Source organism: Meleagris gallopavo, chromosome 1 (assembly GCF_905368555.1).
Source record: "Meleagris gallopavo chromosome 1, MGAL_WU_HG_1.1, whole genome shotgun sequence".
In the NCBI taxonomy this organism is placed as follows: domain Eukaryota; kingdom Metazoa; phylum Chordata; class Aves; order Galliformes; family Phasianidae; genus Meleagris; species Meleagris gallopavo.
In genome coordinates, this window is record NC_139404.1 from 33777301 (window position 1) to 33794914 (window position 17614).

Here is a 17614-nt window from a genome sequence, read left to right on the forward strand (position 1 = left end):
AATTTGGAGGAGGGAGGAAATTCCCTTGTGCAGACAAGGCCTGAGAGTGAGCCTTAATGTTCTTTTCTGGGTCTTGGTTGTCAGTCGCAGTCATGCTTCCCTAAAGCATTATCCCAGCCATCTGTTGACTGTAGCAGCCGCTGTTCTGCACTGGGTGAGCAAGAGCAAGATGGAGCCCGGCAGTGCAGCAGGCCTGTCCGATCGCTGCCCCACAGCTCTTGTTCCCGCTCCCCTTGTCCTGTCAGAGACCAGAGCTTCTCACTGGCTGCTCTCCCATCTCTGCCCAAAGAACTCCTCCTACGCCTAACAGTTGCTGTTCCCTCTAAGCAAGGTCTTAAACTTGCCTCATCCCTGTCCCTTTGGAGTAGCCTATGTGCTCCAGGGGAAGCAGGTGGAGGAGGCAGGCCTCCCTTGGGCAGGCAGGCCATGCAGCCTAACCCGTCGCCTGAACAAACTGGGGGTGTATTGCTGAAAGATGCTGTGCTGCAACCTGGAATTTGCATTCTGATGCGAAGGGCCACTGCTGCCATGGAGCTATGGGGCTAAAAGAGAGCCCTGGGAGCAGAACCATTGGAGCCAGGCCACCTGCCAGCCACCACGCTGACTGCAGAGTAACAGCCTCCTGGGAAGTGCTGTGCCTGAGGCAAATACCCATCTTGCATTACCTCCTTCTTACCCCTTGTAGGAGCTCTTCCAGCTTCTCTGGAAATCTGAGATTTTAGGCTTGTGGTTTCATGGAAACCAGGCCTTATCTTACATGTCCTACCCTGCTATGGATGCCTCGAGAGATACAACATCATCAAAGTGCTGACAACACTCCATCTGACAAACCAAAGCCCAACTCTCAGCCCAAAGCTATGGACAGAAGGCCATATCCTCAGCAGTGACGGCTGTACTCTCTCAATGGTTACACAGCTCTATTTGCCACTGTTCACTCTGTATTGAGCAGTGACTCTTTATTAGTGGGAAAGGAAGGAGCAGCAGAGAGAACAGTCACCGATCTCTTAGGGGAAGGAATCTCGAATGGAGGCACTGTGCTGGCTCCCATTTGATTTGGGAGCCTGGCTTGCTGGGTGCTGGTGCTGAGGTGCTTCCCTGTGTCAGGCAGTTGGGGTGCAGATGTCGTTGGATTGCTGCAGACAAGGCAGCGCTGTCAGGACTGCCCTTGGGAGCTTCACCTGGTTTGTGAGATAGGGGCTTCTGGGTGGGGATAGAATGATGGCAGCTTCAAATGGCTATCAAACCTGTAGCCATTCCAGTCCCACTACTGCTATGAGGGTGAGTTTGTGGGCAGCACCCAGCGGGACCTGGGTGTACTTCATGTACTGGGACCTGCCATGTCCAAACAGCCTTCAGACAGTAAGTATAGGAACTGCTCCTGAAGGTGTTTGCTTATGGCTTCATGTATAAACCTTTGGGCTGTGGCACTGTTACTGGAACTGCTCAAGGAAAGGCTGACGGAACCACTAATGGCCCATGTGGGATTAATCTGTCAGACAGCAGCCTTGGAGCTTCAGGTTTCAGTAATTGTGTGTGCCACTGTCTTCCACAGACATGAATACTCTTCAAAGAGATTAATGGATGCTATAAAAATTATGTGCTGCTATGCTTTAAACTATGGACTTTACAATCTCCATTTGGATTCTTGGTCTAATACAGCAGCTGAAACTTCTGATGGCCAGGATGGGTGCAAAGCCCTCCAGATTCCCCCATGGTGTGATGGGAAGCCGTGTTCCGCAGTGCATAGCCAGGCCAGTAGGGCTTTCCCCAGAGTTGCGAGACCCAACAGGTGGAGCGTGTCCATCTCCCGACAAGAGCTACGTTTTGGGATGGGGGGAGCGGGGCTTCGGAGCGCCTGTGATTGGATTAAGCACACTTTGGGAATATCTGCGGCTTTAAGAAGTGCTCTAGGGTTACTCTTTCTTTAGCCCATCTGTCTGCAGTGTACTTTTCCTATTGCACGGAAAATAACTCAGCTGCCTCCCAGCACAGCCCTGCACACGTTTGATTGGAGTCACTTTTGGCCCGGTTACATTACTCTTATCTGTCTGTAGACAGAAAGAACCTGTAATGCACCAAGACACTTTGGCACACCTAGGCAGCCAGCGCAAGAAGCGCTGCGACACCATCTCTGCCCTCGATAGCATTATACAGGAGAGCGCAGCCCTTCCCTCTCCCTCCTGAAGGCTCTCTCCATTTGCCCACCCCGAAGCAGGAGCTCCAGGGGCAGCTCAGCCGCAAAACTCGATCGCCGGAGGCCGGGGAACGCCTCCCGCAGGCAGCCCCGGTGCCGCCGCCGTCACGCCAGCACCGCCCGGCGGCGCGGGCCCAGGCACACCGCAGCGCGGGGCAGGGCGCGGCGCCGCCCGAGCAGGTCCCCCCGCTGGCCGCGGGCGGGGCGCGGGTGGCGCCCGGCGGGCCCGGCCCAGGGGCGGCCCCGGCCCCGCAGCCTTTGTTCCGTGCGGCGGCGGCGCGCCCACGTGCAGCGGTCCGGGCGCGGGACCCGGCCTGGCCCTTTAAACCTGCCGCGGCGGCGGGGCCGGGCCGGGGCGGACACGTGAGGCGGCGCGGCCGCCGCGCTCCGCATGTTGTGCCTGGCCCGCCGCCAGCCCCGCGCGGGGCTCCTCGCTTTGCGCGCTGCTTCCTTCTCGCCCACCACCACCCCGTCCTTTTTTTTTTTTTTTTTTTTTTTTTTTTTTGCACAGCCCCCTCCCGCTTTTTCCACCCACGAGTAAAGGTAGTTTTCCTTTCTTCCTTTTTTTTTTTTTTTTTTTTTTTTAAAGCCCTCATCCCCGTTCAGTCCGTGGGCAGGACTCGCATAATAATATTTCCAGTCCCAGCAGCTCACATCACAGACACGAACCCAGGACCGCCTCTCCTCCCCCCACCCCCTTTTTCCTCTCCGATCTCCCAAATCGCGTTATTATTAATTTTTAAATGAGCGCTCCCTCCGCCCGCTGCCGCCGCTGCTCCCGCGCCCCCCGTCCGCCCCGGGCGCGCTCCCGGCCCGGCCCCGCTCTGTGCGACCCCCGCTCGGCGCGGCCGCTCTGAGCGCACGGCCGCCACTTGCCCTCTGCGGGGCTCTCCCCTCTCGTCTTGGAGCGTTCCCCTCTCCCAGCGCTGCGATCTATTTTTTTTTATTATTTTTTTTTCTAATTTTTTTCTAATTTTATTTTTTTTTAAACCCTCCCGCTCTGGGACCGCTCCACGTTCCTAACCCCTTCCTAAATTGTCGAAGAGCTCCATTCCCCTCCTCTTCCAGCACCACCGCCGTCGCCGCCGCCACCACCATCACCTCCTCCTCCTCCTCCTCCCCTCTCCTCTCCTTTTTGGCAGCACCAGGACGTCCGGTGCGGCGGTGGCAGCGCGCAGCGAAAGCGGCGCGAGCGCTCCGTGTGCTTCCCCCCGTCGCGAGGTGCCGCGCAGAGCCGGGCGGAGGGCTGAGCTCTCGGCTCGCCATGAGCGCCCAAGGCGAGGGACCCGGCCAGCCTTCCACCGCCGCCCCGGAGCAACCTGCCGCCGCCGAGCCGCAGAAGCGAGGACGAGGCAGACCCAGGAAGCAGCCCCAAGTCAGTACCGCGCGGCGCCGCGGGTGCCGCGGACGGGGGCTGAGGGCTGCGCGCGGGGCTCCGCTATTGTGGCGGCCGCTTGCCGGGGCCGAGCCGTGTCAGTGGGGAACGCGGCTCCGACCAACCAGCGCCCGCGGGGGCACTTGGAGCTCAGTTTGAAATTGCGAAAGCGGGGAGCGGGGGCTCGCCGGGCGCGCTCCTCTCTGAGCCCGGCAGGGTCTCGTCGTGCGTGCCTGAGTGTGGCGGTCCCACCGGGGCCGGAGTCCGAGCGACCCGGCCCCTGCCTGCCCCCGGAGCCCGGCGCTGAGGGAGAGGAGGGGGTCTGGAGGGTCGCATAGGGCTGCCTTTTTTCTTTCTTTTTTTCTTTTCTTTTTTTTTTTTTTTTTTTTTCCTAACGCGTCTCCTCCATTCCCCACCTCCTCCCCCTGCAGAGCGGTGCCCCCGTTCCGTTCACGGATGTGGGGGCAACCGGGGGGGCTGCACTGCCCCGCATCGCACTGCCCCGCACCGCCCCGCACCGCACCGCACCCCCCCCGCACCGCGCCGCACCACCTTCGCTCCCGCCGCCCGCCCCGGGCCCGCAGGGACCGACAAGCACCAGGATGGCCGCGCGCTGCTCACCTCACCCCCAGCCCTCACCCGTCCGCTCCCACCTCCCTCGAGTGCCATTGTCGCAGCGCCCGGGTGGCCGCGGCCCGGTGCGACGCGTCCGCGGCCCCTCGCAGGTCGCGGCTGCGAGCACGGAGCTGCCTCCCGCTAAGCGGGCTCTCTGCGATCGCCCCATTCATTCAGCATCAGCCGCTCCGGGGGCTGTGGGAACCGCGGGCCGGGCCCCTCGGTGCTGTGCTGCCGGGATTCAAGGCTTCGCTTTCTGGGAGCCGTATCCCCGGAGCCCCTCGTCTTCCCGCTTTGCCGCTGTGCCGCGCTGAGCAGCTCCGGCCCGCTGCCCCCCATCAGCGCCGTTGTGGGCCTTCCTTTATTTATTTATTTTTCTTTTCAATTCCCCCACTCCTCCTTTTTTTTCTTTTTTCTTTTTCTTTCTTTTTTTCTTTCTTTCGTTTTTTTTTTCTTCTTCTTCTTCTTTTCTTTCTTTTCTCCCTCCTTTCTTTTCTTTCATTTATTTTAGCATTTGAATGCACGGAAGGGAGAGCACTCGGCGTCCCCTCGCAGCGGTGCGATGCCGTGGGGCTCCCGCCGAGGCCCCGCGGGGAGGAGACCCCTCTGCAGCCTCCCCTGAGCCCTCGGTGGACCGAGAGTTGCGGGCTTTGGACCGCTTTAAGTTAACAAAGGGCATTTCATTGGTTGTGCCCCATCCTGCGCTCCGAGTGGAAAGCGAACTATTGGAAAGTGGGAGAATTCGGTGAGCCCGAACCCGCACAACTTAACCCTATTGCCCAGCGCTGGTTGGGCACTGTCAGACACAGGAGCTGGCTAAAACTGCCAAAGCAGTCATTGCTCCCGTCTCGGCGTTTTAGACTTTTTTGTTTGTTTATTTCAGATCCTTTATCTCCCGTAAGGCTCCGCTGGAGGGAACTTTTGTATTTGCATTTTGCTGCGAATCAATTCTGGTTGAAATAGGTGTGAATGTAATGCAGAACGGCAAAAAAAAAAAAAAAAAAAAAAAAAAAATCCACCCGCAGTATTTGTGTCCCTGGCAGAGAGATTAGTCTCAAACCCTTCTTTCTGGTTTTCTAGTAGTTAGCTTTGTTTTTTTTTGTTTGTTTTTTTGTTTTTTTTTCTTTTTTTTTTTCTGAAGGTGTGTGTGTGTGCTAATTGTATCTGATTATAATGAAACGCGATTAAAATTAAATGGATAACTCCGTTAACTTCTGGATACTCATTCCTGCACGAGGGAAGCCATAGCCATCTTCTTTAAAAACTGCTTTCTGCTGTAGCTTGCTGGGGAGAGCACTGCAGCTTCTCAGGGCTTTCTGAGCAATTGCAAGGAAAGTTGAACTCCTTCAGTGTGCAGATGGTATTTTTCTCTTTACCTCGAGTTGTTTGGTTTTTCGTGTGGTACTTGAAACGTTGTTGCATTTCTTTAGGCTGTTAATTCCTATGCTTTCAGTAACTGCTCCGTTGTAGTCTGTCCTTCAGATCTCGGGTGCTGTAGCTGCTTGCCACAACAGCATGTTTTCCTGTGTTTAGGAACCAACTGGTGAACCATCTCCTAAAAGACCAAGAGGAAGACCCAAGGGAAGCAAAAACAAGAGTCCCTCTAAAGCAGCTCAGAAGGTGAGAGCATGAAAGAGAAAATACCTAATGCTTTTTTTTTTTTTTTTTTTTTAAATCAAGTGGTAGCAAAGGACGCGGTCATAGAGGCTGTGAGAAGTGGGGCTGGAGCCTCTGAGAAAGGCTCCATGCAATGTATGTACATACAGCGTGTAGTTTGCATTTTAAGTTTAGAAACAGCAGGACCCAGGGCACAGAAGTCAGAGGGGCAGCTTGCTTCCTGAATAGTGAAATACTACCACGCATCTGATGCGTTTTCTGAGATCTCTGCATCAAGCAGTGAAATCAGTGTTAAGCATACTGTATCTCAGTGTAGGTTTTTGGAAGAAGATGTATTTCTTGCCCACTTACAGGCTTTACAATACAGACCAAATGTGTGTATTAAAGCTCAGTGTTTTGTCAAACACTGGTTAATTACAAGAAAATCCAATTAAGTGTTGATGGAAATAAGCGCGTGTATTGAAATTTACAGCTTTAAAATGTGCTGGTAAAGTAAACTGTGAGTTACAGTAAAAGCCCTCGATATCTCGTTTGGAAATCAGCTTCTAAGAGGCTTTCCCTTGAAGTGCTGTTTGTCTTCTGAGCCCCTGCCTGTGCCTGGGGATGGGAGCAGTGTGCGTCCTGTGGCTCTGCCTGCATCCAGCTCTGGTACAGCCTCCCTGGGCTCATCCCACTTACTGCATGGGCTTCGACAGCAAATTCAGCGTGCCTTCATTGTATCTGAATTTGGGAAAGCTCAGTGTCAGAAAACTGCTATCAAGGCAAATCACACCTTGCTGTTGGAGTTATTTTAGTGAAGGCAAATAGTTGTGTGGAGGCTTGGAAATAAATGCTGAGTTGTGTTTATGGTGATGGTCGCGCAGCAGTTAGCACCAATTCGCAGGTACTAAATTGGAAACAAAAGCTTACAAAATCTCGTAGGGAGCTGAAGGCTATCAGTGTCTTTAAGCAGATCTGTGACAAAATCAGTGTGGAAGGTATTTGTAGCCTCATCTCATTATAGTTCATTTTTCATTGTGCCTATGGTGCTGACCTTATTTAGTTTGATAGCTTTCAGTGTTATAAATTCCTAGAGCAACTGCTGATAAGATTCAATTATTGGGGGGTAATGGGGGTTTCATGTCTGTTCTGCTCCAAGCTTCTCAGCATTTGTTTGAGGGATGTTTTCCAGCTCTCCTTAAATGTGAAATAGATGGATTTTTGTTTGTGTGTGTTTGTTTTGTGTTGTTTTTGTTGTTTTTTTTTTTTTAAACAGTGTATTCTGTCTAGAAGGTCATGAATTAGTAAAAGTGATTTACATGTTAAGCATTTAAAATGTATCAATCCACTCTCCAACCTACTGACCTTCGAAAGTTTTTTTTTTTTCCTTTGTGTAATAAAAATGTTCTTCAGATTCACTTTATAAAAGTTAAAATTTCGCTCTTGAAAAGGGAAAGAGCAGTTTTTTATTAGCCCAGCAAGTCCAAGTGTGAGCTTTAGTATTTTAAATATTACTCTTCAGAGTGTTGGCTTTCCTAGGAGAAATATTTGTAATGAGATTAGGTTTGAAGTAATTCATAGAAACGTGTTTTCAAAAGATAGACATTTCTGAGAGAAGTATTAATGTTATTTCATTTATATGAGTGATTTGAAAATTGGTATTAATGGAAAATAACGTGAAATCTCTCTTACATATGTGGGCATATCAATTCAAGAGCTTTCCAGATGATTCTGGTGCACACGGTTGTTTTTTTTTAAATCTAATTTATGATCTGAGCAATTTCACTGTAGCATTTTGATTTTCAGAATGCATCAGGTTACCTCCCTAATTAAAGCAAACTTTTTCAGGTTTTGATATTATAAAAAATTCACCGAAGTCCACATGTCTTTTTATCATTAAAAAAAAAAAAATCCTCGAGGGGTACGTAATTACTGGTTTTATTTCTTTCCGGATTTATGGATTAAAATATGTAAATGTTTGATAACTCTCCTAAAACACAAAAGGCTCATAAAGCCTTCTTAGAAAAAAGCATCTGAGATCACATTGCCACTAAATATTGTAGCTCTTTTCCCCAATAGATAATTAAGCCTCTCTGAAATGATTCAGCTTCTCACCAGATATCTGAACTGACCTCTCTAGCTGATATTAATGCTGATAGTTTTTCTACCAAGGGTATGAATGGAGAGGCTTTGGCACTGTAAGAAAGCCCCGTTTGGTGGTGGGGTTATCACCTCTGAAAGCTGTGTGCTGCGTGTTGTGACAGACATATTTACACATACAAAGACGTAAGACTTGCATTTAAGGCTTTCTATTCCCCGTCTCAGCTCTCAGAGTGAGCTCACGCCGCTCAGTCCCCCATGCATGTGAACATGGGTCCTACCCACGCGCTTGGAAGTTGACGGAATTTCTAAAGAGTGGTGTGTGGCCTTTGCTCCTCAATGTTGGTGCATTGAGTTGTGCTGCAGCGTTCACAACGTGCGAGATAAACGCACCCACTGAGCAGACGTGAGAACGCTCTCGTGATTAATTGATGGGGTGTTCTCTTGCAAACCATTACACATCACAATTAAAAATACATTGCACAAACCGGCAGTCAGATAAAAATACTCGAGCGCTGGGGCTTTGTTTTATTATGCTTCACAAAGTAAATGCGGTTGGCCGACAGTTTGCCCTAGAATCTGCCCTAGAATCGTGATTGTGTTGTGGATTTAAATATCTCGGTTCATAGGACTTTTTAATTATTTTTCTTTTTCCATTAGTTTTCAGAGCTTGTGTTTGGTCTTAGTAAACTGGCCTTGGGGCATCTGAAAACAAACTGTGCTTGTTAGGAAATTAGCAACGTGAAACTTGACAATGCATACAGAATGTTGCAAGACCAACTGGATAGCTAATAATGCAGCAATTGCTCTAATTTTAGGCAATACACGGTTAAAAAAAGCATATTTGCGTAGTACGTGTACTTCACCATTTTATAATGGGCACAAAAGGTAAGCAGCATTTTCTAGAAGAATTATTTCTCACTTTAATTTTTGTGAACAGAACAAACACAACACATTAACACAGGAGGAGAGAGCCACCAACAGCTTCTGGTCACCTTGTGCTTGAGTCCTCACAACCCGGTTGTTACTCAAGTCTGTGCCTTTAAACGTGTCATTCTGTTACTCATTTAAAATACTGGTAAAAAATTAGCACCAAAAAAAAAAAAAAAAAAAAAAAAAAGGTTTATATTTTTTCTAAAGAACAACTTGAGTTTTGCAGAAGGGTCATAGTAAGGATGTTCCTTTTCAGTTCCTGGATGCTGTGTGGTTGAGTTCTATTTGTTAGGCTGAGTTGTGTTCCCAGCCCGTCGCATTTCCCTGTGGCATTCAGGGGCTTTTCTTTGTTTGGCTCCAACAGTTGGGCTTCATGAAAATACTGTACGGGCATAAATGCTCTCTTGTTGGGAAGGAAAAAAAACAATTATAGGGTCGAAACAAGGAAAAAGAATGCTAACATCTGTGTGTTTGCCTGAAGAGAACATGTCAGGAAGGTATCCCAGCAATATCTGTAAATAAAAACTCTTCTAAAACTTGCCTTCAGTACAAGCATCTTGAGTAATGTTGCAGTTATTGAAGTAGTAAACTTCACCGATGATACCAGATCTTGAAATTTCATTCTCTAAAAACCAGAACCTGTGTTTCTGTGTGTGACGACACTTAGTACCGTCTTTCATTACATGGCCAGAGTTTGGTATGTGGAAAACCACGTCCCTGAGTTAAATGGTCCAAAGGTAAAAAAAAAAAAAAAAAAAAAAAAAAGGTGCATGTGACCAGGACTCTGCTCTAAATTGGTTCATGACAATCTATTTGGCTTTTCCCGTGCTTCATTCATTCTTACCCGCACCAATCATAGCAGGCTGAAAGGGAAAACAAGTTCAGGTTTATCAAGGGATCACAGTATAGTTATTGTACCTAAAAAAAATCAGACTGCAAATGCTCTGAGCAAGGTGGGTGAAGCAGGAGATGGCTCCTGTTTAGAATTAAAATAGGTAAAACAGACACAGCAAGTGCAGTAGTTTTGTAGCTAGCCAATGCCTACGTTTCTTCTAAGAAAGAGAAACAAATAGCAAAAAAAACTTTTCTGTAAGTTCCCTGTGCAAGCTCTTTTGGCACAGTTTGACAGCAGCCATCCTTGCGGTGGGACCTCGCCATTGGTTCACCTGCCTGGGCTCTGACACATTTCAGCTGAGGTCTCCAGCAGATCATTTTGCAGAGTGGCTAGAGTTCCCAAAATTTGGATTCTGTTGCATTTGCCATCTTCCTTGACAATAGATAGATGTCCAAAGAGCACTTTATAGTCACTCCATTATTTATACTTGTCTTATCTTGTTAATTACCTGTGGCAGCACCAGCTGTGTGGGCATGGCCGTTGGTGCACCATGGAGATGCAGTGATGCGAGGCGGCTGGGTTCCAGGGGGCTGGTGGCTGCCATTCGGGTTGGACTGGCCTTGTGGTGCAGGGCTTGGCTGGATTGCACGCCTGTCTGGAGGCATGTTGATGTGGTGGTGGTGGTGGCTGGCATGGCCATCGTTCTCATCCAGGACAAAAATAGCATTCCCCTATAGATCATGCATTGAAGAGCACATAAATCCAGTTCTAGTCCTAAAATGCGACACAGTAAAAATGAGATGTTGATATGATTGTTAGAAATTTTTCACGAATTATCATAACCTTGGTTTGATTATGCACCCAGCCCTCCTCTGAGTTCGGTGATTCTGTGCCTTAGCTGCATAGAGCAAGAGGATGCCTCCTACCATAGCACCAAGTGCTGAGGAAATCCTGACCAAACACATCTCAATTTCAGAGAGTGTTTTAGAGGATTAGGGCAGCAGCTTCCTTTCTGCGTGAGCAATTACGGGCTGCTGTGGGTGGGGTGGCTGAGCACCGCGCTGTGCTGCCCAGATATGGACCCCTGTGATCGCTGGGTGGCTTTGGGCTCTCCTGGGATTTGTTCCCAGCTTCAGGGGCAACACTTCAACTAAAGCAGAGAGCTGATGGACAGACGTGGTTTAGATTATGTAAATACCTGTGGAATACGAAAAGCAAAGCTTTAGTACTTACGTGTTCCCATTCTTACTAATTACTTGAAAATTATACAGAGAAACATTGAATAATTTGTCTGATCTACAATAAAACCTTTCTTCAAGCCTCTAAATTAAAAGGCAGTTTTGTGCTGCTGGAGAAAATACGGGCTATGTTTGTGAAACGCAACCTTAAAAAAAAATCCAGATGGAAAGAAGGGGAATATTTCACTTCACGCCTTTTTATCACCACTGGGCTGCCTCTGCTCCTTCGTGGTAGTTCCAGGAGTGTTTTGTCTTCCTTTGCCCTCAGAATGGAGATAAACACATTCTCTCCGCAGGTTCCGGTTGCTCACTTACTGCAGTTTAGCCTGTGGAAACCCTCCTATTTACTTACAGAGTCGATCTGTACCAAAACATAGTAACTGGCATTCCCCGCTGTTTGCTCAGCTCACCTCTGGGGAAGATTTGGTTTTGATAAGGGCTCTGGAAATGTTTTTCCTCTAACAGGAGGCAGAACTCGCAATGCAGCAGGAGCCTGGCGCCTGGTGGTGTGAGGGTTCCCCAAGTGGTCTCAGCCCGTGGCACCTAGCTGCGGCCTTTCTGGGGAGATGGCTCACCCCCCCGGCCCTGGAGTGGAGCTTGCAGCTCCCACCATGCCTTTAGTAGCATTAAGTGGGAGACAAAAGCAGTTTTAGTTTTCAAAAAGTCAGATTTTTTTAAATAGATTTTTGAACCTTTCTTGCGTCCTTCAGGTAATTAAGTAGGAAAATATGGAACACTTTAAAAGGACCCAACACTCTGAAATAGACAGCTACAGTATGTAGCAAATGCACTTTAACAAGTATTCTCATAAGAGGGTTTCACCTTACATGTAATGCTGGTATAAACGATTAAAGGACAAGTTTACTCTTTTAACAAGTCTGAGTGATAATTTTGCCCTTTAGGAGTGTGAATTTTATTTTTCACAGCTTTTTTTTCTTGGTGAGATATTTCTTTTAGAGTAATTGCATTTACCTTGTAGTGCTGTTTGTGTAGGGATTCCTCCGCAGCTCCTTTGGCTCAGGTTCTCTGGCAGAGGGATCCGCCGTGCCCAGTGTTAGGTGACAGTGTATATTACAGAGATTGACCTGCAAGTGATCTATTTAATGAGATGGCTGATTTCTAGGGGCAAATCAAACACACCTACAGTGAACTGGAAAATGAACAGTTCAAGGAAACATAGAAGAACACGTGTAGAATGTATGCTAGAAATGTTTGTTCTTAGCAATGTCTGAGGCAGCGGAAGCTCTACTCTCACAGTGGCAAGATCTCTCTCACTCTCATTGGGAACAGGGCTGTTTCCTGAAGGAGTGTGGATGGGCAGAGCCTATCTAGGGAAAACTCATGGAAGAGTCTGTAGAAGAACCCAGATTTCCCTGAAGGTGAGCTACAGAACCAACTGCTGGGCTCATAAAAATGTCACTGTCACTTCTAGGGCACCTTCCATGCTGTTTCCTTAAACCTCAAGTAGGACGCATGCTTTGGAGAACTGAAAGGTTTGCTTAGAACTTGAGGTGCACATCTACCTGGAAAAGCTCATGAGGAGTAGAGGAGTTACTTTCTGAATGAACACATGTTTGTGGTAACAGTCTGTCCGAATCCATTACGTGCGTGAACATCAGGAGCCTGAAAGGAGGAGTTGTAGCTGCTATAAAATGCTTTGTTCAGGCTTGAAACAGGCTGCATATCAAATGTAATACCTTGAGGTGATGGCTGACGGCTACAACCCATGGGAGGTTAGATGTGATGGTGTTGCAGTTAGGCAGGTCCCAAAGCTGCCTCATGTCCCTGTCCACAGGACAGACCAAAGCAGGGTGCAGCAAGTTGTCCCCTGGCCCTATAGGCTGGGGAATGGCAGAAAAAACATCACAGGCACCTCCTTTCCTTGTGGGCTGAGGAGGAAGCTTGGTGCCACAGAAGTGAAGTACTGATGGGTAGTGTTGCAGGAAAGGAATTCCTTGTTACCAAGGTTATTAAATAATGCTGAGGTATAAAATACGCTGTGTTTCTTTTTTCCTTTACAGAAAGCAGAAGCCACTGGTGAAAAGCGACCCCGAGGGCGGCCCAGAAAATGGGTAAATATTCCACTTTCAATCATTTGATTTATTTTCATTTGATTTATTTTCTGTGTTATAAAACATGTTACAAGTCCATTCTCTAAGGAAACAATTATTTCTGCTTCGTTTGTGAAAAAGAGCATCCATCTTCTATGTCCGTTTGTTCTGGTGGATTGACTAAAGGGTTAAGAGAGCAGAAAAGTTAACCACAGCTTCCTACCTTTAGACTCTGGTAGTTTGCTCAAGACACTTTACTATTGAATGTTTGCTGGGAGTGAATATTTATGTCTCTTATCAGCATGGAAAGAGGCACAATTCTTCCTTCAGAAAAGAGTAGCAAAGAGATAACTTGCTCGGTAATTGAGTAACAAAGGTTAAAGGGGCACTATCAGACATCCGAAGGTGATTGAGGGACGTGATAACATTCACATGTAGTTTGTACAAGGCAATCTATAATGTACAACATTCTCTGGAATTACGGTATATTTTCCTTGATTTCAGTGAGAAAGAGCATAAATGAACAGCAGGATACTTTCTTTTAGAATTAGGTTGTTCTGCTCTTCATGTAATTGTAGTCACAATAGTGTGTTTTGTTTGAAACTTGCTCTTTTCCTGGCCACTTACTCTCTAGATGTGGCCATCAGACAAATGTGTTTTGATTCTTTGGCCACGAAAAGATCTGAGTTTCATATACCTGACACTTTTTTTCTCTCTGATGTCTGCATGTACCAGCTGTCCGTCTTGCATGCTTATCTAGTTGTCTTTTCCTTTTTCTGCTCAAACTTCTTTAGACTTCTTTTTCAAATCCCTGCCCAGCTCAGTTTTGCCATCCTGCCCTTTGGTTCAGTTCTTTTGCAAGGGTGTTAACACTGCTGTCAACATGTGTGCTTCTGAGGGCTCAGAGCAGATCAGAAGGTCCTTAAAACTACTGCTGATATTCTCCAGAGCATCAGCAGCTAAACACAGGAAAGGGCTTTACCAGTCACATTAAGATCTATTTTGTAGCTTTGTCCAGTGATGAAGCATCCTAGGACATTTCAGAAATTCTATAGAGAAAACACTCACACATACTGTGTGTGTTACTTATGCCTGGAGTTTTTGGATGAGGCAGATTTCAGGTACAAGCATCTCCTTGGCACTAGGAAATAGGGTGACCTTCCCAAACCTACCTGTGCTGGTGATGTTCCCAAAGGCAGCTTACAGCAGGCGCAGTAGAAAATAGATTAGTTACCGCCTGCTTCCTCCCATTTGGTTCTGCGCTTGCACATGTGGATGCTAAGTGTTGTTGGCTTGATCCTCACCTTGGGTGCAGTCCCAGGGGAAGCAGCAGAAATAGCTGTTTTATGAGAGTAATTTATAACAGGCAAGCCATCTCCACTGATTGAGGAATGTGTGGTGGTTGAACAGGGGTGGCTGAATAGCTTTATGAAAAGGGAAAATGTAGTGGTATGAAATGTTCAAAGATTTTCTCTAAGTGTTTGTAGTCAGAAATGAAGTGAGTTTTCAGTGGAATTGTGGAACTTTTTTAGGCTAGAATGTTTCCCTTTTATTTTTGTATCTCTATGGGGAAGAGAGAGTATGGGGAAGAAAGAGTAAGCGGTATCAGTGGAACATTAGATTCAATATGGGCTGAATTGGATTGAAGAATCTGATTTACAGAGGAGGGAATTGTTGGCTATTTAGTGTGCATATGCATTGCTTTATTATGCACCCATGCTTACAACAATGTCACTTCTTTTTTTTTTTTTTTAGAAAGTAAGGCATATTTTAAGACTTAGTATTACTCTCCTGTTATGTCTGTAGGAAGCACGCTTTGTTTACTTGCATCTTCCAGTGGTGTGATTTCTTGTGATTTTCAGAGAGAACGCTCATATCTCTAACTTGCATTGTGGTAATTCTGTAGGCTCTGAGAACCAAACATGCCTTTTTCCTCTTTCTTCTCTCTTTCTGGTTTAAATTAGTTTCATGAGTTCCTTCTCTGTGTATGGTGACATGGAGGGTGATACCGTATTTTGCTCCAGAAATAAATGCAATTAAATTATTACAAGCCATTATAGTGCCTACTATAAGTAAAACGTGTAAGCGAGATCAAAGAGGGAGTCTGCCTAAAAGTAGCTGGCACAATATCGTCCTTCGTGTTTTCATGTATTCAGAAGATGCAGTTTTCTATCACCCAAACTTCAGTTAAGTCCTCAGTGGTTATTTCCTTGCTTAATTCCCATTTTACTTACATACCAAGCCTTGATGATAACAGTTCTATACCAATTAAAGTAAGGAGTCTGGCAATTTTCTTTTCCTTGGAGAGGACAGAATTCTGCCTTTCAGGTATTTTCCTAAGATTGTGACCCCTTTTTTGCAAGTCTGGAGGTTCAGTGTCATATATTGTTCATCAAATTGTAAAGTATTATTTCTGCTGTTTCCTTCAGTATGCACACACGGAGACATATGAGCTAACAGACCACTGCAGAATTCCGGTAGCTGGTCTTTCTGCCGGTTCAAATTAAGTATTCAATGTTTGTGACTAGCAAAATATTTATTTATTTATATAGCATTTTTTGGAAAAGAAATAAATCTTCTTGTCTAATAAAAAACTTGGAAGAGAGAGTTCTAGTGAAGAGGGCAGGGAACCCAGGTTGTCACAAGCATGTGATACATCCAGTGATCTTTTCAGAGCAATCATGTGGGCTTGGCAAAGCTGTCAAAGAAAGAGGACAGTTGTAAGTAGAACAGAGAGTAAAAAGTGGCAAACTCTTCTGAAAATAAAATACTCAGATACATTGAAAAGCTTTCCAAATGTGGAAGGCTAATTGAATGAAAATCCTGACCGATCACACAGATGGGAAATGAAAATATGTGGAATCAGAAACACAATGTCTGCTGCTGGAGAACTCATCTTCGCTGTAAGTTGCTGCACATGTGTGAAATGCATTGAAAGCTGTGAGACCTATTAATTGGGAGAGAGGTAAAACTCTTCATGACCTTGATACTTTGTAATTTTAGAGCTTTTAGTTCAGGAACACGTTCTAAGCTCTTTGGCTGCGTCTGCATTAGCATCTTAGGTCAAATTGGGAGTGTTCTTTGGAATCAGATCTCCTAATTGTCCCTAGTTATTGTTTGCATTGCGGAGCAGCCTCAGAGCTCATGGGCTGGATTCATTTTGAGTGAAACAAAATTGGAAGACATGCTCCAGTAGTGCATCTAATGCAGTCCAGGAGACATTCAACTCATAGGCTAGAGCAAAGCAAAAAAAAAACCAACCTCTTGAAAGGTATGTTGCGTGGAGTCAGCCTATTTTCTTCTGCTTGCTTGCTAGTGGGGATGTAGTCTGTGCTGCTTGGAAAAGGCAGGTGAAGCAACGTGGCTTTAATTAGCAGAATTATGTGCCACAGGTATAAAGTCAAATTCATAGGCATGCCCAGAAATCATCAAAATGTTTGCCTTGATTTCATCAAGCATTCTCCACTGGGGCTTGATGCTGCTTCTTGTGGAATCAGCAATCAGTTTTGCTTGCATAAAGAGCTAGAAATCAAAGATGCCATTTTATTTTATTTTATTTTATTTTATTTTATTTTATTTTATTTTATTTTATTTTATTTTTGTATATCTGGAATTTGACTGAAAGTAGACTGAATGATAAATTTCACTGTTATTTGCTCTGAAACCTCTGGAAATTTCATACAGTTGTAGTGCTCTCTGGTATTGGTTTAATGGGGAAACCTGAAAGCCATTTCTGAAGCTGATGTTTTAAAGGGTGTTCAGTTTTTGTTTCCACTGTTTTTGTTGTCTTTAGATACATTTTTGGCGTTGTCTGATTTCATTTCCACTTTGTTTATCCTGGACCACACATTAACTGTGGCGCGGCAGAATGCTTAAAAAAAAAAAAAAAAAAAAAAGCAATAACCCAGAGCTTTTTGTGGGACTTTGGTGGGAAGAGGGGGTGGCTGTCACCATGCCATGAAATTGTTTTAAAGAATGGGAAGATGTGGTTCTGAAAGTGGCATGATCATAATGAGAGGACAGAACCAGACGATTTCCATAGACAATGTGTGTGAAGCATCCACGTGCCCACCCGGTCACTGACACCCAGTAGGAACTGTGACTTGTTCTAAAAACCTCTCTGTCTTTCAAGAATCTTGTTTTCTGCTTGATGATCTAGATAGCACTTTTCTGATTACTAGAAAATAAAAGATAATCAGAAATGACCTTAATTTCCTTAAACAGGAATTTCAATGGATCCAATCAGGATCAGTGAGCCGTTAGAGTATTTTTGAAACTCAGGTTTTTCCTCTTTTTAATGAGGGCAGAATTTCACTCAGCTTAAGTGATGCCAAACCACGTTTGAAAAATCATTACAGAATTCTTTTTTTCTGAGAAGTGTTTCCTCCCATTACTTCCCAGTGCTGTTTTGACATGGCTGACGTATCAAGCCGTGAGCACAAAACGTGGGGCATGTTTCTGTTCCAGCAGTTTCAGAAGGCCCATGTCAGGGCAGGGACCTACTTCTATTCCTCCTTCACCTGAACACTTTTGAAAATTGAGGCTGAAATCAAGGAATACTTATCAAGTGATCCCCTTGCCTCAGATCCTTTATAATCTCACAGGAATACCAGAAAACTGAGTCTTGAGGCTATTTCTTGCCTGTCATGAGTCTTGCAAACTGTTGTCTAAATGGAA

The 17614-nt window shown here is 46.0% G+C and overlaps 1 protein-coding gene across 7 annotated transcripts in view; it reads left to right on the plus strand.

Annotated features, from left to right (window-relative positions):
• Window positions 1–2457: 2457 nt before the first annotated feature.
• Window positions 2458–17614, plus strand: part of HMGA2 (high mobility group AT-hook 2) — a 106925-nt gene continuing 91768 nt past the window's right edge. The window contains exons 1-3 of one of the 7 annotated variants that reach the window (XM_085220681.1): window positions 2458–3569; window positions 5718–5804; window positions 12908–12958. In XM_085220681.1, coding sequence (XP_085076807.1) covers window positions 3459–3569; window positions 5718–5804; window positions 12908–12958 — 249 coding nt within the window. In that variant the 5' untranslated portion in view covers window positions 2458–3458. Of the gene's footprint in view, window positions 3570–3591; window positions 4930–5717; window positions 5805–12907; window positions 12959–17614 lie in introns of those variants that run through there. The other 6 variants (XM_085220689.1, XM_085220705.1, XM_085220711.1 and 3 more) reach the window with 6 other exon arrangements.